Source organism: Haliotis rubra, unplaced genomic scaffold (assembly GCF_003918875.1).
Source record: "Haliotis rubra isolate DU_JTF1 unplaced genomic scaffold, ASM391887v1 Scf85, whole genome shotgun sequence".
Lineage (NCBI taxonomy): Eukaryota > Metazoa > Mollusca > Gastropoda > Lepetellida > Haliotidae > Haliotis > Haliotis rubra.
The window spans coordinates 1,896,018-1,920,693 of record NW_025767579.1 but is presented as its reverse complement, the minus strand read 5'-3'; the positions used below and the strand labels follow the sequence as shown (position 1 = coordinate 1,920,693).

At 38.0% G+C, this 24,676-nt stretch overlaps 1 protein-coding gene across 1 annotated transcript in view; it reads right to left on the bottom strand.

The window, feature by feature from the left end:
• Nucleotides 1-930: 930 nt before the first annotated feature.
• LOC124262653 (signal transducer and activator of transcription 5B-like) overlaps nt 931-24,676 on the bottom strand; it is a 56,611-nt gene continuing 32,865 nt past the window's right edge. Inside the window, exons 20-22 of the mRNA XM_046697154.1 lie at nt 6,519-6,653; nt 4,117-4,262; nt 931-3,764 (exon numbers count right to left, since the gene is read on the bottom strand). Coding sequence (XP_046553110.1) covers nt 4,130-4,262; nt 6,519-6,653 — 268 coding nt within the window. The 3' untranslated portion in view covers nt 931-3,764; nt 4,117-4,129. The remainder of the gene's footprint in view (nt 3,765-4,116; nt 4,263-6,518; nt 6,654-24,676) is intronic.

Here is a 24,676-nt window from a genome sequence, read left to right as displayed (position 1 = left end):
GTGCTACAAGGCCAAGGTATCACCAACCTTCTCTCCGACGCCAGCTGGAGTTTGTACAGTATTCACCTGCTCTAGGAAGCTATCAAAACGTTGTATCCTTGGGGGGATGTTATTCTATTCAGTTCTTGAATGGTTTGAGCAGGATGGTTCTTCATTGAAACTGGTCCCACAGCCTGGTTCAAAGTGTCAATGACATTTTGGAAGGTCAATTATAACTAGACTTTTACAGGATCCATAAAGACGAGGACCTAGTAGGTGGTTGTCAAGATGGTGAAGGATATTTGTTAGATACCTGTCCCTGTTCTGGGTACCTCCGACTGTTATCAAATCCAGTTTAGAATCATATATGACAAACCGCGCCACACCTTGACAAAACCACCGGCAAATGGTCCTATGGGATGAATGTTCTGATTATATTATGTCATGTTATGACATCTGAAGACATGTTGATAGTAAAAAGTCATATCAAAGAGGAATTGACTTTTGTCTGAACAATAAACTTTCCTCCATGATCACAAGTTCTGATGCACTCTACACAACAATAAACGCTCTCGGCAATATCTAGGTAACATCTTTGTCCATGTGTCGGACGAATTTGCTCGAAATCCAGCAGCCTTTCTGTGAACAGTGCATGTTCAGGATTCCATGCCTTCGGCCATGAGTCTTGTTCCTCGATGTGGCGGGGCGGTGGGGTAGCCTAGTAGTTAAAGCGTTCGCTCATAACACTGAAGACCCAGGTTCGATTCCCCACATGGGCACAATGTGTGAAGCCTATTTCTGGTGTCCCCCGCCGTGATATTGCTGGAATGTTGCTAAAAGCGGCGTAAAACTAAACTCACTCACTCCTCGATGTGGGAAATATCTGGATGGTGTTATACCATCCCATTCCCATTTACAATAGATCAAGGAATTTGCTCTTTTTTTTCCAAATTTTTATTTAATAGGTACAAGTCAATAGGGTTGTCACATCATCAAATATCACAGTGCTGTTTCTCTCTGCACCCCAAGCTTAAGTCCGCTATAATGTCAAACCATATCATTACCATGGTTACCGTAGCAGAGCAGCACAAATTCCTGATGGACAGTTTAATTGTAACCTGGAGTATGTGTGCCATACTCAACATCTAAGCACTGACCAATTACAAGATAGGTCAAAAGCATATTTTACAAACAATTCACATTCTTCAACTCCAAACTCCTAATTCGATATGAAAGTATCCAATAACAACGTTATCTCTGCTCATCTATACTGACAACATACCCCGCTGCATTACATGCAAATACTGAGATGTTGAAACATATAGGAGTCAGTAGGCATGTTACCATACCAGCTTGTGAGAAACAAACACATGCTTGCTTGGCTAAAAAGCATGCTAAAGGATAAAACTTAAAGCAAGATAAAATCAGTGACACAGTGGGAATCAAGTCGAAACAAGGGAGACAACTCTGCACCTCCACAGATGCCGCCAACCTGACTCCTCACACAGCACTGGAGAAGTCAGTTCACTGTAATCCATACACCTTGCACAAGCTTGTACAACACAATAGTCCATCTGGAAAATGACCTATTGCATCCTTTACAAGAACTGGGTATATACAATTTTATTCTGATTGAGAAATGACGAAATTTGTCATTTACATGTGGATCTGATGGTAATGGAGTCTCATGATACCTGTGGATGCTCTTACATATAGTCCCTCCTAGAGACCCAGGTGACATTGAGGTTAGTGACCAGGGGGCACTCAGTTACAGGTATCTGGCTCACATTGTTGTATTCTCATGCGTTTCCAGGCCCAGCTGGAATCCATAGTGAAATATGACTGCACCCACCACATGATGTCACATTGTCTGTGTAATTGGGATAACAAAATAACAAACAGTGCTGGCACACAAATAAAAATGGTAATCAAAATGGCAAAAATATGTCGAGTCAGCCCACAATTAGAATTGGAGATCCTATAGCCAACACATTAAGACAACACCTATATAAAAATGTACATTCTTTCTTGTTTCTACTAAAATATCAAGGTTATGTCACATGATGGAGCCTGTGTTTAGTTAACATGCATATACATTAACAGATACTATTTCATAAAACTAATCCGAAGATGTTGTTTTACAAAGATAATAATTGAATTGCATTCAAAACTGTTGTTGCTGACCAGTTTAATATACAATATGCATGTGTCCCGCCATCCATGACCATATACAGCAACGAATGGCTCTACATGATGTACACACATAATAGCCAACAGGAATGATATTGATATATCAACAATCAATCAATAATTATGCACAACTGAATATAAAACAGTGAAGGTTACAGATATATTTTCTCAACGAACATGTGGTACTTAAAAAACTTTTTTGGCATGCTAGCCAAATCAATATTTTCATTTTCATAGTCAAATTAATATTTTCATTTTCATAATGTCAGATTCATTATCGACTTACTATTTCACGCTGATGACAAGATCTGCGAATCTTGGAATGAGAAATAACTGTTGCCTAGTAACAGTCTGACAGTGCTGATATGCAAAACACATTGATGAATAATAAGAACTAAAGATAATGGCATTTAATTACAACATGTAAGCTTGTTTAACAGCATGCAGCAAATATAAACAAAGTGAATGAACAAAACAATTACACTGTAACAAGGGAGAGCACTCTGCTTGCTTCCAGATCTCAAGCAAGTGCAAAACAATCCAAATGAGATGAGTGTGTGAATATATATGAACGGATGAAAACCATTGTTTTTAAAATGTCAAAAAAGCATGATAAAAATATTTGTAGGCTTTTGTTTACTAAACTGCATACTGGAAACTCCAAAGCCTGATTTCTGGACAAAATGAAAATAAACAAAGAATAGGAACATTTTCAATTTAACGACTGTTAGTGAATTTGGCATAACAAAACATGTATTTTACAATTCATGAAGCAAACTTTCCGGTTTTAGCCGGGTTTTGCCATTCTGAACCAGATGTCCCCTTTCATGAACTGGAGACTCGAGTTGACTATACATTTACACTGATGAACAAGCTACATCATTAGATGACATAGTGTCTATACACACATCAGCCAAACAAAAGCATTAACTACATGGATATTGATCATGAAGTGATTCTGCCACGTCAGCAACAATCAATGATCCTGTATGTACAATACAATAGGATATGTGAGTGTGTGCCTCATGAATATTGTCTATTGAAGTCCTCTAACCTTGAGATGGATCTTTCGTCTCACTCAAAGCTTTAAACAAAGATCATTTTCTTGATTAAAAGGATGTGAACAATTGTTATTTCTACATGAAAGAAAGCCTCAAACATGTTTTGACACATAGGATGACAATTACTACTGAAATATGTCTGTCTATGGCATAATTCAGATCCTCTTGATCACCAAATATTATATAATGTGCATTCAACCGGAGGCTAGACACATTCTCTGATTCAACAGACAGGCCTGCACGCTAAGTTGTCATCTTCTTACCCTTTCATTACAAGATTGCAATTCCTATGTACAATGGAAAACAAACTAGCTGTTGTGTTTGTATTCTGCCCCAATGTAGGCAGGACGATGAACGTCCACTTGAACGTTAGTATGAGCTGTAGTACAAGAGGCAAGATCCAGAGGGAAACAAGTACAACTGAACATGTGGTTGGTTAAAGGATGAATCAAAGATGGAGGCGGAAAACTGTTTCAAGGGAGATCACTCTGTGACAAGCTGAAGTGTACTTGGTACTCAGTCCACCACAGTCACCTGGAAGAGATAGACGCTTTTTCAATATGGTTGTACAAAAAATGGTTCATCACAAAACATAAATTTGTGTTTTGCTTGTATCAGGAGTTTAGTTTTAGTTTTACGCCGCACTCAGCAATGGCAGCTACATTTATATGGATTTATATACTGCTCAAAAGTGCTGAAGAATCTGAGCAAACTGAAATATTAGATGTCACAAAGACTTGTGGACTATGAATGTTGTCCTGAACAACTGAGTCTTCAGACTGGATTAAAAGCTGTCAAGTTCCTGGACAGTCCTTATCTCAAGTGGAAGTCTTGATGCACACACACACACCACCTCCTCAGGGCTAAGCATGTTGTTGCTCCTCACCTGTAGTGCTGGTTCAGGTATTGACAAGTTGGCTATTGGTCAGAAGCTCATTCACATTGATCTGGCCAAAGTCATCAGGGTAATTGTAGTCCATGTCGCCCATAAGGAAGTCATCCAGATGAATGTGATTTGTATCTGTGGTCATCCTAGGAAACAATGGAGGTAATTATGAAACGAGGGAGTTTAACACCAAAATTAATCAAGGCCACAGTATTCAGTGGTCAGTTACAGACAGGAAACTGTAATTTATAAAATCCATATATTTCACTCCACTGCATCAAAATACAGAACCCGAGCCATGGTAAAACGTACAAGCCTCAAGACGACTATGGGGCTGGACTACTGAGCTATGAGACAATGGAGCATGGTAAAACGTACAAGCCTTAAGATGACTATGGGGCTGGACTACTGAGCTATGAGACAATGGAGCATGGTAAAACGTACAAGCCTTAAGATGACTATGGGGCTGGACTACTGAGCTATGAGACAATGGAGCATGGTAAAACGTACAAGCCTTAAGATGACTATGGGGCTGGACTACTGAGCTATGAGACAATGGAGCCATGGTAAAATGTACAAGCCTTAAGATGACTATGGGGCTGGACTACTGAGCTATGAGACAATGGAGCCATGGTAAAACGTACAAGCCTTAAGATGACTATGGGGCTGGACTACTGAGCTATGAGACAATGGAGCATGGTAAAACGTACAAGCCTTAAGATGACTATGGGGCTGGACTACTGAGCTATGAGCGATCACAGAGCTATGACATAACCACAGAGCTATGAGCGATCACCGAGCTATAACATGTCCATGGAGCTATGACATGATCTCTGAGCCATGACATGACCACAGAGCTATGACATGATCTCTGAGCCATGATATGATCCCTGAAATATGACATGACCTCTGAGCTATGATATGAGCTATGACATGACCTCTGAGCCATGACATGACCTCTGAGCTATGATATGATCCCTGAGCTATGACATAACCACAGAGCTATAATATGATCCCTGAGATATGACATGACCAAAGAGCTATGATATGATCCCTGAGCTATCATAGCTATGATATGTGTATGGATCTAGGATATGACTACACCAGTTTATATGTGTATGGATCTAGGATAGGACTACTGAGCTATGATATGTCTATGGATCTAGGATATGATGACTGAGCTATACGTCTATGGATCTAGGATATGACTACTGAGCTATATGTCTATGGATCTAGGATATGTCTATAGATCTAGGATATGACTACTGAGCTATACGGTCTATGGATCTAGGATATGATGACTGAGCTATATGTCTATGGATCTAGGATATGACTACTGAGCTATACGTCTATGGATCTAGGATATGATGACTGAGCTATACGTCTATGGATCTAGGATATGATGACTGAGCTATACGTCTATGGATCTAGGATATGTCTATGGACCTAGGATATGATGACTGAGCTATACGTCTATGGATCTAGGATATGATGACTGAGCTATACGTCTTTGCATCTAGGATATGATGACTGAGCTATATGTCTATGGATCTAGGATATGATGACTGATCTATACGTCTATGGATCTAGGATATGATGACTGAGCTATATGTCTATGGATCTAGGATATGTCTATGGATCTAGGATATGATGACTGAGCTATATGTCTATAGATCTAGGATATGACTACTGAGCTATACGTCTATGGATCAAGGATATGATGACTGAGCTATATGTCTATGGATCTAGGATATGTCTATGGATCTAGGATATGATGACTGAGCTATATGTCTATGGATCAAGGATATGATGACTGAGCTCTACGTCTATGGATCTAGGATATGTCTATGGATCTAGGATATGATGACTGAGCTATATGTCTATGGATCTAGGATATGTCTATAGATCTAGGATATGACTACTGAGCTATACGTCTATGGATCTAGGATATGATGACTGATCTATACGTCTATGGATCTAGGATATGATGACTGAGCTATACGTTTATAGATCTAGGATATGATGACTGAGCTATACGTCTTTGGATCAAGGATATGATGACTGAGCTATACGTCTATGGATCTAGGATATGACTACTGAACTATACGTCTATGGATCTAGGATATGTCTATGGATCTAGGATATGATGACTGAGCTATACGTCTATGGTCTAGGATATGTCTACTGAGCTATACGTCTATGGATCAAGGATATGATGACTGAGCTATATGTCTATAGATATAAGATATGACTACTGAGCTATACGTCTATGGATCTAGGATATGATGACTGAGCTATACGTCTATGGATCAAGGATATGATGACTGAGCCTAAACCACAGAGCTATCCCACTGCGTCCATGGAGGTACACAAGTGTACTAGAACAAGGTAGCGGAACTTACTCCTCCATGTTCTGTTGTGTGCTGTGGACAGAGCCTGGGCTTCGGTCGTAGATGGTTGTGGCTGGGGAGAGTGGCGACATTAACTGGGGTGTCTGCGGGTTGTCATAGTTCATCGGAGCACCGTAGGGAACCGGACTGAAACGAAACCAGAAAATATTAATAAATTCTTCAAAATATATTCAATAGATATGATTATCAGTATTAGGTTTGACTTTTCTATATCTGCTGCATGGAATATTGTCTAGTTAGAATCCTGGTTGACAGATAGAAATGTAATGAAAGATCTGCTTCATCTGTTCTTATCTGAAAATGCTTCCATGTGAGCTTTGTTTGGTTTTGCTTCTCATGCAGTTTGGTCCAGGACTGTCAACTTTTAATTTTACTGAGGAAGCAATGGATGTACTCATCTTGTTCTTGAACAACTACGGAACCAATCAAATGTGTTCTAGGGAACTGAGGTTGTTACAACACTGAATGAATAGTGTGAATGAACAAACTATGAATACACACTTTCAGTATGTGATCACAAAGTATGTGATCAAGTGAGTGAGTTGGGTTCTACGCTGCTTTTAGCAGTATTCCAGCAATATCATGGCAGGGGACACCAGAAAATGGGATTCACACATTGTACCCATGTGGGGAATCGAACCCGGGCCTTCGGCGAGATGAGCGAACGCTTTAACCACTAGGCTAACCCACTGCCCCTTGAGTTGAAGAGGCAATTGTTATATAAATAAGTTCTGTTACTGAAGTTCATATCAAGGTATCATAGGCGGATCCAGAGGGGGGTGCAGGGGTGCGCGCGACACCCGCATTTTGTCCTGAAAGTTTATTAAATGACCATTGAAACTCTCGTGAAAATAAAGTGTGCACCCCTCCTTTCTCAATAGTGTGCACCCCCCCCCTTTCTCAAAAAGCTGTATCCGCCCCTGGGTATTATGTAACACTGACATAAACACTCACTCACTCACTCACTCACTCACTCACTCACTCACTCACTCAGATTCACTAACATCAGCCACAAGAAGGTTTAACAAAGGTAACTCACAACATATACTTAAGTAGTCAAGAATGGTTGTACTCATTAGATCCAGATAATTAAACTTCTGAAACCGACATAAGCTAGTTCATGGTACAACATCCACTTTGTATATAACTTAGCTTGTTGACTTTGGCTATAAGAAATATTTCTTTCAATGATATACCTGTTATAATAATAATAATATGTGTATTTATAATGCACTGAATTCCACACATAAGGCATGCTCAAAGCGCTACATATTTACAAATATTTACAAAACAAAGGTTATGCTAGAACGAGGGTGAAAGTTTTGGAAAGTTAAGTTATAGATTGTAATATTTTCTGAAAAGATGGGTTTTCAGGGAACTTTTAAATGAGTGGATAAATGTTGTTATGGCTATGTGGGCACTGTTCATAAAGTAAGCTTAATAGTGATTGCCAGAGGTACTGAACTTGTTTACACTCCAAAAATAAATGGGTTATTGTTTCAACTTCACATTGACAAAAAGAACATAAATTATTATCAGTTAAGTTAATTTTAAATAACAATGAGTTGGTTGATAAGATCCTGTGAATAATTCTGAACTGTAACCATCTCAACTTGGTATCTAAAGTAGTCTTAAGTGGTTTTACAAATATATTTTCCTAGTCTGATTCACAGAGAACACATTCCTCCACCTACATTTAAATATAAGGTGAGTATCACATGCATTCAAGATAAAACAACAACACCTTGCACCTTTCTTAACTGATAGCAGTTTCCTGGCAACAGGATTATCATGCAGTTGGGCAGAAGATGTGGGTTTACTTGTTTCCCACTTATCCTGGTATATCTCTATAGAGCAGATTAACCCTTGATACTGAAGGAAGTTGACATCAAGTGTATTGGAATTGCTCAAGCGATAGGTAGTTTCCTTCAGTATTTATAAAGTCTCGTACTTGGCTGATACTTCCATCAAACCATTTAGAATAAAAGATAATCTGGGGATGTCTTTGTTGTAAAAGACAGGTTTTGTTATAAAGTCATCAAATGGTTCAGGCTGTATTTTCAGACAAAGACGGCATCAAACCAAACAACGTTATTGATATTTTTTAATGCTTTAGCTGGAAAAGCACTGCCAAATATGCCTAGATTGTGAGGAAAAGTAGTAAAACACAATGTTTTCAATTTAGATTTGTTTGTGATGTCCTACAGTTTTCTTATCCATGAGAGCTTCAATGAATTTAAATATGAAATAAATTCAACCATGCCAAGACCTCCCTCCTTCACAGATTTACACATAACAGTTCTTTTAATCGTGTCTGGTTTCCCCCTTCAAAGAAATTTATATAACATATTCAGCTCCTTCAGGAAATGACCAGGAGGGTTAAGGAGTACCAGAAATAGATAATTCAATTTGGAAATAAGTAGAGCCTTGATAATAGCAATTCCACCAAGAGGAGTAATGATACTTTTCATACGTCTGTTTATTATGATGGATTATCTGTCCCAAGTGATTTGAATCTTGTAATACACTTACAAACTAGCATTCACTCTGGACAGATAATCAGTTTTATGTGAACAAATGTTTCTAGCCAAAAGTCAATTAAATATAAATATTGGGAAGTCTACAGCCCTGACCTTGATGTGATCGGTGTTTACGTACCACAAATGTTACGGAAAAAACTGCCAGCAAACGTTCACTAGTGTATGGAAACCAAAGAAAAATATTTGTGCTGGGAAAAAAGAGTTTACAAAAGTGCATACTGTTTCTTGCTCCATACGTTTGGAAGGAGTTTGTTCATTAACCGGAAGGACACATTTGCATATACTTGTTCTGAAGATGCAGGATGGTAGGGTAGCCAAGTGGTCAAAGCAATTACTTGTCACGCTGAAGATCCTGGTTTGATTCCCCACATGGGTACAATGTGTGAAGCCCATTTATGGTGTCCCCCGCCATGATATTGCTAAAGGCAGCATAAAACTAAACTGGGGGACATTTGACAGGCAACTGCCTCAACATGGTCAATAGGTGCACTAGAACTTGACAGAATAATGGAAATGTCATGGTGCTGACTTTCAGCAGTGACTGGTAGATTACAGGAAATGAAGAAGAAGAAGGGTTTATCATCTAATGCAGCGTGTTATAGGTGCAATAAAGCAATCTGATAAACTTGATATCCAAATCTGATAACTATGCAAATTACGTCAATCCACCAACTACTTTCACAAAACTCCAAACACGCCGTGCGAATCCTAAAACGTTAAACATTTCATTGGTGACTTCGCAAGTTTACATTGCGTGGACGAGTTTGTAAACAAACATGGCTGCCCCCATTCTCAAAATTGGTGATTCTGTAGAATTGATGACAGAGGTTCTGGAGTCATAACTGCAGGAATTGACTTTGGACAACATGAAAAGGAGAACTTCGTTCAAATTGAAGGTACGGATTATGAGGCACGACTGAAAGGCAACCGTCTAAGAAAGGTACCAACCAAGGATTTTGATCTATCGATCACAACAAAGACGACGAATCGATTCCGTCAGGTATCAGAAACTGATATTGATGAAGTGATTACCCGCAATGAAAATACAAACACTGCCAAGAAAACCCTGCCCAATTTTGTTGTTCTTTTTAGACAGAAAGATCTTATTTTAAGCATGGGTTATGTTTGCACTGTATTAGCGACTAGTCACAACCATATGTGGCGTCATGAACGACCTTCACCTTGGTGTACCGCTAAGCATTCTTACGCGAAATGGTTGATTCTCTTCATATAATTCCATGGACAATTTGCTTCTTTTTTTTAAGAATGACATTATATGATAAGAGATTATTAACCTCACCAAAGGCTTGCATAATACAATTTTTATTCTTAATATATGATATTAATGATACGGAAACACACACGGTTAATAATCTCTATTTATTTTTTTGTATAAAGGCCATAAGGCCCTTTATACATGGTGGTACAATAGTGATTTGAGTTACCATTTTCATACAACAGCCTCATAGCGTTTACAAATATAAACAATATGTATTAACCTGCATCTCCCTTTACATATGGGTACTACAACATATACTACTGAATAAACTCTTCTCCATTGAACCAGTTAATTGTGTTCCAGGAACCCTCAGTTCATACATATTACCCGTAAAGGTCCAGGTTAGAATGAATCTTCAGCAACCGATGCTTGTCGTAAGAGGTGACTAACGGGATCGTGTGGTCAGGCTCGCTGGCTTGGTTGACACATGTCATTGGTTCCCAATTGCGCAGATTGATGCTCATGCTGTTGATCACTGGATTGTCTGGTCCAGACTCGATTATTAACAGACCGCCGCCATATAGATGGAATATTGCTGAGTGCGGCGTAAAACTAAACTCACTCACTCACTCAGATCATACTCTCAGTGAACACACTCTTTTCCATGAAACAGTTAATTGTGTTCTATGGACCTGAGTTCATTACAACACTGAATCGACTCTTCTCCATTAAACGAGGTACTTGTGTTCTATGAACATGAGGTCGTTCCGACACTGAATCCTATCTACAGATGTACTAGGAAATCAGTGTCATTTGGGAATGATCAATCTGAGCTCAAGGCAAAGGTTGAAGATACTCATCGAGATGAACAAACGTACAAGAGGCCATCTGTCTTCAGGGACACAGTCCAATAACTTGACCTTGGCAATCTGCTTCACACAGCTCGTGCTATTATTGCTCCATAAAATGGAAAATACAGACATGCTGGCACTTTGGAATAGCTGGCACTAACATATGACTGTGTTAAAACCAAATGATCCTTTAACCCAGCAAGAAAAACATTCTAAAATACGGAACAAGATCAATATATGAGTACACAATGCCACTTAGAAAATGGCCAAATATAACATACCATATTTGACATAGTAAGTGCTCTGGTTTCTAGGCAAATTTAAAACTAAAAAGGGTGCTTATTTAGATGCCATGAAAAGGAATTCCATTAAAAAATTGTTTAAAATCATACAAAACAGTCGATCAACAGGTACAGGACCTCAAATACTATGTATACCCAACATACTTCAGCAATTGAAAGGATTGCTTCATAGTAAGAGCTTTTATTAATTGGGGGAGCAGGGGCAGGCACTCTGCATGTCAAATATTTCTAATAGGAGGCGCTTATTAGAGAGGGGGACACCGCTAAATACACCAAATACGGTATGTTATATTTAGGATTACACATTCTCAGTAGAGTACAGATTCTAATGCGATTCAGCCACATCAGAGGCCCAGATAAGCTGCGTATCCGGGTAAAATATGCATGGAAAATTTCCAACTACGCATTGAAAAATAATTGTTGCGTACCAATTACGCATTTAAAATGTTACATACGCAAAAAGTTTAAAACAAATGCGTACAGAATATATTTATAAAAATAAGTAATGAAAAAGACATCGATTGCTATCAAGTTGTACTGATAGTATAGGACTAGTGTTGTACTGTCAGTATAGGAAGAGTGATTTTTTTATGAAATCATTTCCATTATATTTATGTTGGTTTTGATCAGATATGACATAAGGCAGAACATACCTGCTTAGTAAACTTACTCAATGACATAATACTTAGGTGAGTAAAATGACTCAAATACTCACATATTTGAAAGCTGTGGGTAACGGAAAATGAAATACCCACTCAACATTCATAATACCCACTCCAAAAAAATACAGTGGGTACAGTACCCACATGAGCTAAATCTTATCTGGAGCTCTGCACACACTCTCAGAGTAAGGTACCTAGTCGCAAGACACATCTGATGACTTTCTAAATAGTTTTGTGTATTCATGGCCTTTCTGCCATAAGAACTGTGCAATTTACACTTTCAGAAGGGTACGCAAAATACAGGATCTAGACTACCACAGTCATTTTTGTGGATGCTGCATTCGCTGAGTGAGTTTGGTCCTGGACTCTGTATTTTCACTAGACCAGACGGGACTCAGCCCAAATAAGTACAAGAATCTGTACTGAGAGAGTGTAATCCCAAACATAACATATGTTATGGATACACAATGCCATTTATAAAGTGGTCAAATGTAACATGTTATATTTGGGAGTACACTTTCTTTGTGGACTACAGATTAACCCGCTCATCCACCCTGTCTTCTGATTGTGGAAGTCACGGTGGCTGAGCAGGTAAGGCGTCTGACTTTGTGTGCTGGCGATTAGGTGCCTGACTCTGATGATGTGGGTTCGAATTCAAGATGTGACTCAACCCAATGAAAGAAATAGAGTCTGTGCTTTACAAAGAAAGTGTAAACCCAGATATAACATATGTTACATAAAATCATATCATCAGAAACTGTCTTTCACAGGAAATATTGTTTGGGAAAATCACTAACATGAAAGTGCATGACAAAGACCAAAACATGATGTATTGTTTAGGAAACCTTTATGTCCTTGATATCAATTACATCAGCAATTGTTCATAAACGTTTAACACTTCCTGGTTTGGCCCAGAGTTATAATATCAACAGACTCATACAATACACACCAGAAGGGATAATATATACTATATACTATATATGTACTATTTATATATACCGACTCCTTGACTAACTTAATGAATGAACAAGCCTCAGAGTTTTGTGTCTAAAACATGTTTATATATTTCATTAGCCACTAGTGGGAGAGTGTTGGATACATAATGAATAAAAGAATGGGGTATGCAATCTTGCAACTACAAAATACTGATTTAAACATATATTATTTATGAATGAAAAGGATTTACAACAAGTTATTAGAAAAGTCTTTGGGAAATGAAAATGATATTCCTAGGCAAATGCTGTACAAACCCACACATAGTTAAACAACACCACACGACACTGTGTCCTACCGTTAGTTTTCTGTGTCCTGGGAGGTTTGAGCAATCCATCCCAGTTTATGGCATCTAATAACAGCTCCTGAATTCCATGAACTATATTGTCCTTACATCACAATACATTAGAGACCTTGATCTATATGTTTGTGAAATTTAACAAGAAAACAGTTCAACAGTCCTTGAACTAAATCGTTGTGAAGTCAAACAAGAAACAACAGTCTTGCACCGAAGACAATCACCTGTATAAACAATGCAGACAAATAATGACACTTTGAAAACTACACCCCAAGAAACTGTTTTAACAACGCTAATACTAAGACTTATCAAATTAAGGACTTTGAAGACATGATGCCTCTTAAGGAAATTTTTTACTGCAAGATTTTGACTGTCCTTTACTCTTTAGATTTGACCACTTACGATCAGGAAATCAAGAATTCTTTCTTTCTGATCACAGGAGCTTATCTAACATTGCAGAGGCCAACAGTCTGACACAAGTGTGCAGCATATGCCAGTAAAAAATCCCCAGTTTGATTTTCCCAAATCATATCACATAGTTACACTTGTTTCAGATCAACAAGTGACAAATGTATTATGGATAAATAGGCAAGACTTCATTGCTCCAATTAATCTTAAAGAAACAGACTGAAATATTTCAGATTTTCCCCAATTTGTCTATCTTAAAGAAACAATCTTTGAAATATTTCAGATTTTCCCCAATTTGTCTATCTTAAAGAAACAATCTTTGAAATATTTCAGATTTTCCCCAATTTGTCTATCTTAAAGAAACAATCTTTGAAATGTTTCAGATTTTCCCCAATTAGTCTGTCTGCAAACAACACTTTATATGGAATCCTAGATAAATCCCTGGTGTCTTTAGAATAGCTAGGGTGCACCACTCCACTCCAGCAATAGTCTTGTAATGGTTTGAAAGACAACTACTTTCAGAGCAAGAACTCCCAACATTGTCTTCAACTGTCCAATGTCAGGTCAGGCGATATCCTGAACAGTTTTAGGTAAGCAGTTTTAAAACTGCTATGACTGAGGGCATAGATTATAGGATTCAAAACTGAGTTTGTAAATGCGAGGTAAAGTACCACATCCATTGCATGGCCTGGTTCACAGGCCTCACAGAAGATGAAAACGAGGATTAGGACTGAGAATGGAAGCCATGCAAGCAGAAAGCAGCTGAATACAATGATGATAGTCTTGGTCGTCTGCATCCGCAGTGTGGAACTCCGTCTCCGTCGGCTACGAGAAGACAGGAAGGTCTGTGTCTGATGGTGATGCTTCATGTCCAAGGCTCTCGATATTAGGAAAATTCTCAGATGGAAATACGCCAAGCAAGTACTGGTAACTAATGCTCCCACTATCACTGAAACAAGCAGGAATGTTTTGTCGAAGACTTTGTAATAAATACACTCATCAAACTCAGTGTTCATTGCAAAATAGGATGAGGCTGTTGTCAGCAAACTGATCGTCCATACCGCTGCAATCACCAGAGGTGGTAGGTGTGGTTTCAAGGAAATAATCCGATGATGCCAAAAAGGATAGCATATCGCCAAATAGTGATCGAATGTGACGACAGTCAAATTCAAGATGGAAGCTGTGACGACCATGAGACAACTCAGTAAAGTTAAGTGACACAATGTCTCATTGTAAAACAGGGTGGGCACTATCACACATGTAATGTACAGTGGAATTGTCACAGTCCCCTGCAGTAGGTCGGCAACCGACAGGGAAACCAACAGTATGTGTCGAAACTGTTGCAGGTACTGAAACTTCCGAACAGCCAGGATGACCACTGTGTTTCCTGCAATGATGCCAAACGCCAGGATGACCAGATACAGAATGGACAGCACCTTTACAAGTGTGAAATCCTCCAAGTTGTTTGAATTTGTACTGTTCATCATCGACTGATGATTTCGGTCATCTATATACCCAGAAACATTTGTGAAAGTCTTGAAGGTGTTCACCCAAACTTGGGTATAATTTGAATCCAATCCATGAAAAGTCTTCCACAACATCTTGACAGGACCAGGTGTTAGGAAAATATTTCTGTGTCGTCAGTTCATAAGTTCTGTCAGTATTACTAAAAGTTTCTGTCTCTCACAATCCGTGTTCCCCATAGCTGTAACGACGTGTTGCATGTGCTCACTACAAGAACTCTGACATCACGACTCTCCACAATGAAACCAATTATCCCCACTAGGAACATGTTCTACAACACGACAGCGGTAGTGGTCTGACCAATTGGAGGGGGTCTTCTGTGAGTATTGATCTATATGGGTATAGCCTGCTGGCTCTCACACTGGGAATATGATAGCCATCATTGCTGGCTGTTTTGTCGTGTACGGACACCACAACTAGTTGGAGATCCCGATTTATTGTGTAATGATTACAGTCAATGCTGCAAATGATGCGAACTATTTATGTCTCAAGTTCTGATAGTTACTACTGCCATGAAACATCTAGTACAACAAGCTATCGAATCATATATCCGTCTATAGATCTATAAAATATGTGTTACTCAACGCCACACTCAATAAAATGCAAGTTATATACCAACATCTGTTTAACATAATTTACAGTTTGAGAAAGCAGTGAAACCTTATTTTAAATGGTTTCAAAAAGAATTAGTAAAATATTATGAAATTTCAAAATTCATAGCATTTTCTAATTGTAACTACAGTATGCAAGTTTTCATTCTTTCTGGTCATCCTTCCATTTACTTTTTAGAAATGCTTTAACTGACTGACTGTATATGTACTTTGTATGTAAGTGAACTGTATATAAGAGGTAATGTATACACTGGGTATTTATGTCAACACTATTCCCTGTACACTTAAAATACTTCCAACTGGAAAACATGAAACCGCTGTAATGGAAATTGTAACATAAAAATTGAAATTGAAAAATATATATTAAAAAATGACTTACAGTTTGCTATTCAACACCACAGACAATAATGTTTAACCTACCTTTGAACTAGATGAACTACAAGAGGTTTGAGAAATCAGTTCAACTTATATTTTGTTTCTTATATAAGTTCTCTCTCAGATATGTCTGCAGTCTTAAATTAAAGAAGCACAAACAATAATTGCTGCATATACATTTTCAATGTTTACTCCACAGATTAGTCCAATTACAGGTAAGATTACTAGAAAGGTTAATCAGGTTGTATTGTCACACATCAATGTGTTGATGTGCGTCAGTTGTAATGATTTGTCCATGTCCATGACTTTAGCATTAGTCAGCTTCACCAAGGGAGATTATCACTGGCCCTACACTAATCAGTAGTGTTTAGCTTGTCAGGAAGCAAATATCAGTTATAAAATAAGCTGTATATGTCAATTAGATGTGAAGAGTTTGTTATATAATACATTTTATATAAAAAGGTACATAGCAGAGAAATCTGGGATTTTGTAACATTTGTTAAGTATGTTTGCTTTATCTGTTTGCATTAATCTTCACTATGTTTTGTTCTGTCTATGTTTGCTATATCAATCTTCACTGTGTTTTGTTCTGTCTGTTTGCTCTGTCAATCTTCACTGTGTTTTGTTCTGTCTATGTTTGCTCTATCAATCTTCACTGTGTTTTGTTCTGTCTCTGTTTGCTCTATCAATCTTCACTGTGTTTTGTTCTGTCTATGTTTGCTCTATCAATCTTCACTGTGTTTTGTCTCTATGTTTGCTCTATCAATCTTCACTTTGTTTTTTATGTTCTGTCTATGTTCTCTATCAATCTTCACTGCTCTGTGTTTTGTTCTCTGTTTGTTTGCTCTATCAATCTTCACTTTGTGTTTTGTTCTGTCTATGTTTGCTCTGTCAATTTTCACTGTTTTGTTCTGTCTATGTTTGCTCTATCAATCTTCACTGTGTTTTGTTCTGTCTTGTTCTTTGCTCTTGCTCTGTCAATCTTCACTTTGTTTTTTGTTCTGTCTATGTTTGCTCTTTCAATCTTCACTGTGTTTTGTTCTGTCTGTTTGCTCTATCAATCTCTTCACTGTGTTTTGTTGTCTATGTTTGCTCTATCAATCTTCACTGTGTTTTGTTCTGTCTACTTTGCTCTGTGTTTTGTTCTGTCTATGTTTGCTCTGTCAATCTTCACTGTGTTTTGTTCTGTCTATGTTTGCTCTTCTCAATCTTCACTCTTCACTTTGCTCTGTTCTTCACTGTGTTTGTGTCTATGTTTGCTCTATCAATCTTCACTGTTGTGTTTTGTCTATCAATCTGTCTGTTTGTCTGTTGCTCTTCCATCAATTTTCACTCTGTTTTGTTCTATGTTTTGCTCTCTATCAATCTTCACTTTGTGTTTTGTTCTGTCTATGTTTGCTCTATCAATCTTCACACTGTGTTTTGTTCTGTCTATGTTTCTTCAATCTTCTCTTTCAATCTTCACTATGTTTTGTTCTGTCTACTCATGTGTTTGCTCTATCAATCTTCACTGTGTGTTTTTGTTCTGTCTATGTTTGCTCTATCAATCTTCACTCTGTGTTTTGTTCTGTCTATGTTTGCTCTGTCAATCTTCACTCTTGTGTTCTTGTTCTGTCTATGTTTGCTCTATCAATCTTCACTCTTCACTGTGTTTTGTTCTGTCTATGTTTGCTCTTTCTCACTTTGTGTTTTGTTCTGTTTGCTCTTTCAATCTTCACTGTTTTGTTCTGTCTATGTTTGCTCTATCAATCTTCACTGTGTTTTTGTTCTGTCTATGTTTGCTCTATCAATCTTCACTTTGTGTTTTGTTCTGTCTGTTTGCTCTATCAATGCTCTTTTTTGTCTCTGTCTTCAGTTTTGTTCTGTCTATGTTTGCTCTATCAATTTGCACTGTGTTTTGTTCTGTCTGTTTGCTCTGTCAATCTTTACTGTGTTTTGTTCTGTCTATGTTTGCTCTATCAATCTTCACTGTGTTTTCTTCTGTCTGTTTGCTCTGTCAATCTTTACTGTGTTTTGTTCTGTCTATGTTTGCTCTATCAATTTTCACTGTGTTTTGTTCTGTCTGTTTGATCTGTCAATCTTTACTGTGTTTTGTTCTGTCTATGTTTGCTCTATCAATCTTCACTGTGTTTTGTTCTGTCTATGTTTGCTCTATCAATCTTCACTGTGTTTTGTTCTGTCTGTTTGCTCTATCAATTTTCAGTTTTGTTCTGTCTATGTTTGCTCTATCAATTTTCACTGTGTTTTGTTCTGTCTGTGTTTGCTCTGTCAATCTTCACTATGTTTTGTTCTATGTTTGCTCTATCAATCTTCACTGTGTGTTTTGTTCTGTCTATGTTTGTTCTATCAATCTTCACTATGTTTCGTTCTATGTTTGCTCTTTCAATCTTCACTTTGTGTTTTGTTCTGTCTATGTTTGCTCTATCAATTTTCACTGTTTTGTTCTGTCTATGTTTGCTCTATCAATCTTCACTGTGTTTTGTTCTGTCTGTTTGCTCTGTCAATCTTCCCTGTCTTTTGTTCTGTCTATGTTTGCTCTATCAATCTTCAGTGTTTTGTTCTGTCTGTTTGCTCTATCAATTTTCAGTTTTGTTCTGTCTATGTTTGCTCTATCAATTTTCACTGTGTTTTGTTCTGTCTATGTTTGCTCTGTCAATCTTTACTGTGTTTTGTTCTGTCTATGTTTGCTCTGTCAATCTTCACTGTGTTTTGTTCTGTCTATGTTTGCTCTATCAATCTTCACTATGTTTTGTTCTATGTTTGCTCTGTCAATCTTCACTCTGTGTTTTGCTCTGTCTGTTTGCTCTATCAATCTTCACTGTGTTTTGTTCTGTCTGTTTGCTCTTTCAATCTTCACTGTGTTTTGTTCTGTCTATGTTTGCTCTATCAATCTTCACTTTGTGTTTTGTTCTGTCTATGTTTGCTCTATCAATTTTCACTGTGTTTTGTTCTGTCTGTTTGCTCTGTCAATCTTTACTGTGTTTTGTTCTGTCTATGTTTGCTCTATCAATCTTCACTTTGTGTTTTGTTCTGTCTGTTTGCTCTATCAATTTTCACTGTGTTTTGTTCTGTCTATGTTTGCTCTGTCAATCTTCACTGTGTTTTGTTCTGTCTATGTTTGCTCTATCAATCTTCACTTTGTGTTTTGTTCTGTCTATGTTTGCTCTATCAATCTTCACTATGTTTTGTTCTATGTTTGCTCTTTCAATCTTCACTTTGTGTTTTGTTCTGTCTATGTTTGCTCTATCAATCTTCACTATGTTTTGTTCTATGTTTGCTCTTTCAATCTTCACTTTGTGTTTTGTTCTGTCTATGTTTGCTCTATCAATCTTCACTATGTTTTGTTCTATGTTTGCTCTGTCAATCTTCACTCTGTGTTTTGTTCTGTCTATGTTTGCTCTATCAATCTTCACTTTGTGTTTTGTTCTGTCTATGTTTGCTCTATCAATTTGCACTGTTTTGTTCTGTCTATGTTTGCTCTATCAATCTTCACTGTGTTTTGTTCTGTCTATGTTTGCTCTATCAATCTTCACTTTGTGTTTTGTTCTGTCTGTTTGCTCTTTCAATCTTCACTGTGTTTTGTTCTGTCTGTTTGCTCTATCAATCTTCACTGTGTTTTGTTCTGTCTACGTTTGCTCTGTCAATCTTCACTGTGTTTTGTTCTGTCTATGTTTGCTCTATCAATCTTCACTGTGTTTTGTTCTGTCTGTTTGCTCTATCAATTTTCAGTTTTGTTCTGTCTATGTTTGCTCTATCAATCTTCACTGTGTTTTGTTCTGTCTATGTTTGCTCTATCAATTTTCAGTTTTGTTCTTTCTATGTTTGCTCTGTCAATCTTCACTGTGTTTTGTTCTGTCTATGTTTGCTCTATCAATCTTCACTCTGTGTTTTGTTCTGTCTTTGTTTGCTCTATCAATTTTCACTGTGATTTGTTCTGTCTATGTTTGCTCCTTCAATCTTCACTCTGTGTTTTGTTCTGTCTATGTTTGCTCTATCAATTTTCACTGTTTTGATCTGTCTATGTTTGCTCTATCAATTTTCACTGTTTTGTTCTGTCTGTTTGCTCTGTCAATCTTCACTCTGTGTCACAAACCGTACACCCGTCAAATCTGTCATGTGACATACTACACGGGTTGTACGAATGACCTTGACCTTAGATGGAATGTGGCTACCAATCGGCTTTAAGAGCAATTAAGAGCATAAACAGAGTAATAAAATTGTTGCAATAATTTCATATTTGTTTGTGTCAATAGATATATTCAAAAAATAAAATGTTCTTGTATTTCACTTGTCATTTAATAAATTCAATAATTTTTATCCTAAACTAAGCCATATCGAGTTATCTCCCTTTATGACCGTTCTGAAAAACATGGCGAAACGTTTTGCGTCTCATTCTGCCGATGACTGAATGTTGTTGTTTAAAGATAAGTTAAATATAAATATCTTAAGGGTAAGAAAATTCATCACACGGTATTTTGCAGGGGTGTACGGGACTGTGAGACCCTTATAAATTCCGCATTTTCCCAGTCCCGTACAACCTTTCAAAACACTGTGTAACTAATATCCTGACGTCACTATGTTAGGACATCACAATGCGTACACAAACAGCTTAATGCAGCGTTGCCATGACATCACATTAGCAGTTATAATGACATCGGTAACAATGAATATATAACTCGTACTCATTGTGCAACCTAATTAAGGACGACAAAACCATGATTTTAAAGAAAAAGGAAAATGTTAAACATCTTGTCCTGTTCCCCATTTGTCAATGTAAGGGCTGAAGGGGATGAACCCTGCTTTGGGTCCTTTATTTGGGTTTTTATGGATACACATTTTGTCCAAAGAGCACTCCAATTGCAAAACAGATTGCTGAGGGAACTGAAATTAGCCCCCCCAAAACACTGAATCCACAACCCCCGAGGTTGACGAGTCCAGTGACCCACCAGAACGGGTTGGTCCTTCCAAAGTAATCATTCATTTTGTTTTAGCGAAATTCACTTCAAAGTTCAAGAAGCCTGTTTCTTTGTTTCATTACAGGAACCTGTGAACCCAGAAATGTTACTACCAGATCACCTTTTCTGACAGAAGAATTACTATTCATCATTTGCCAGTTTAAAACACATGACAACTCCATATTTGGGGTCAGTGTCGATCATATGATTTGGGAGGCTACATAAAATGTATTGTTTTGTCACATGACATAATAAACCAAAGGAATTGCAAGATTGCTAATAGAGGCAAACATATACATTTGTAAACAAGGTATAAACAACATCAACATGGAGGCAGGACATAAATATATTCCTCTTGTTATATGTTAGTTCTTTCAGCTTCAATGAGCTTCTTAAACAGATAATTTCTTTGCTGAGGGTGATGCGATATCATCACAGCACAATGGCATTACATAAATAAGCCTGTACTAGCTCATGGCATACATAATGCCATTGAGAAAGTAGTCAAATGTAACATGTTATATTTGGGATTACACTCTCTCAGTAAAGTATAGAAAACTTGGCTGAGTGGGTTACGTCACCTTGTGCGCTAGCGATTATGGGCCTGATTTTTAATCTTATTTTCCACCTACTGAAAGAATCTACTTTCCACAACTGAAACATTAAAGACCAGATGGACACTGACCCATTCAAAATATCTGTACAGATCTTCCACTCAGTTGTAAATAGTTTTTGTCCAATACCACTCTGTCTCAGCAACGATACTGCATTTTTTGTCCTTGTCAGAGAGTAGCTTCCTTACAGCTTTATAATCATGCCATATCACATGACTCTTGTTTGGGATGTCTTCTTAATGGAATACTGATGTTTCTTAAATTAGCTCCATATGATATTTGATCTATCCTCATCGTCATCTTGTCATGGTTTTCTTTGTGAGAAATCATGATGAATACCAACAGAACTGGAAGAAGCATACTGATGAAAGGTAATAATGACACACTGTCATGGCACCTAAGTAGCGCAGGTTGTCAGTGTTCAACAATGCCGACAGACTAAGATGGGATATACGAAGAATACTCAGATCAACATATACAGCAAGGGAAATGTGTTCTGGCAGCTTTGGATGTCAGTTGATTAATTTCTCAAAATCCTCTTCAACATTCCAACTTAATCTCTACAGGCTTTAAATAGATATGTCTGAACCAGACAATTCAATAATCAATATTAATAGTAAAGATCCATTACGTGCACTGATGAGGATTCAGCTTCATGATCAACTCTAATTAGTAGCCTGATGCCGTGGATGTACAGGAACCCCAAACGTTCATGAAGGCCTCTGATCCATGTAAACCTCACGCCTAGACAAGTCAGTTTTAATATGCTAAAACACACTACACAACCAGATGATGTCAACCAAATCAGTATTACTTGTCCATGTAGCAAAAGGCTTCATTCAAGCTGACGAGCAATGGACACAGACAGGCAGACAGTTTGTGAGTATGGTTTTACATCATTGTTAACAATATTCCATCAATAACACAGTGGGGGACACCAGAAATGGGCTTCACATTGTGTCCATGTGGGGAATCGAACCCGGGGCTTCAGCGTGACGAGCGGATATTTTAACCACTACGCTACCCAACCGCCCCTGACAGGCAGACACACACACATATAGACATATAGATACATGCAGATAGATACACACATAGACAAATAGATACACACAGACAGATAGATACAAATATAAACAGATACACACATGCAGATAGATACACACATAGACAGATAGATACACACAGACCAATAGATACACACATAGACAGATAGATACACACATATAGACAGATAGACACACACACATATAGACAGATATATACACACAGACAGAGATACACACACATATAGACAGATAGACACACACATAGACAGACAGATACACACATATAGACAGATAGATACACACAGACAGATAGATAGATACACACAGACAGATAGATACACACATATAGACAGATAAATACACACAGATAGATACACACATAGACACACAGACAGATAGATACACACAGGCAAATAGATACACACATATAGACAGATAGATACACACAGACAGATAGATACACACATATAGACAGATAAATACACACATAGACATATAGATACACACAGACAGATAGATACACACATATAGACAGATAGATACACACATAGACATATAGATACACACAGACAGATAGATACACACATATAGACAGATAGATACACACATAGACATATAGATACACACAGACAGATAGATACACACACATAGACAGAAACACACATATATAGACAGATAGACACACACATAGATAGACACACACATAGACAGATATATACACACAGACAGACAGAAACACGCATATAGACAGATAGACACACACATAGATAGACACACACACCATATTTCATAACAGCAATGTTTTAAAAAACAACAACTCAAGTAACAAAAGTACAATCCAAGCAAAAGAACACTCGCTGAAGAAAATTGTAATGGTTGTACTATAAGATCAAGATCAATTGAACACATGTTCAATTGCCAACTGGCCATGAGTCTGAGAAAGTCCATCAGACAATCCTAACTGCTTACATGGGTAGGTCACAATGTACTACTTCACAGGTTAGTTTCTGAATTGAAGAGCCTACAAGAGGCTTTCCAACAAACTGTCCCTGGAAATGACTCCTTATTATGAGAAAGATGTAACCTCATGTTGGTTCCCGTGTTCGGCCTCCTGACTACACGTATGTCTGTCCTCGTGACTCGTAGAAGTAATGACTCCAACACTATCATGCCCGACCTCAATCATCAGTGACAGGTATTAGTTCAATGACAGATGGCTGGAGGGATTTGACGCCCTTTTGTTAGAATTGATACCGCTGTGTGATAATTACATGATGATATTACCTGCCTGTGATAATAGCTTTATAACAAATCAATATTGCTTGGACAAAATGGTGAAATTAAATGCTGCAGAAACATTTTGTCAGAATTGTGCTTGTTGTGAAATATAGAGTTGATCTTGCTGAGATTGAGAATGGGATGTAGTGATGTTGGTGGCACAGTAGAAGGGATTGTGATGAGGGGTGGGGTGAGGGGGGGGGTGAGGTGAGGGGTAGATATGGTTGGGTGGGCTGGAGGGGTAGATGTGGTTGTGGTGAAGGGTGGGGGTGAGGGGTGGGGTGATGGGTAGATGTGGTTGTGGTGAAGGGTGGGGGGGTGAGGGTGAGGTAGATGTGGTTGTGGTGAAGGGTGGGGGTGAGAGGTAGATGTGGTTGTGGTGAAGGGTGGGGGTGAGGGGTAGATGTGGTTATGGTGAGAGGTGGGGTGAGGGGTAGATGTGGTTGTGGTGAGAGGGGGTGAGGGTATGTGGT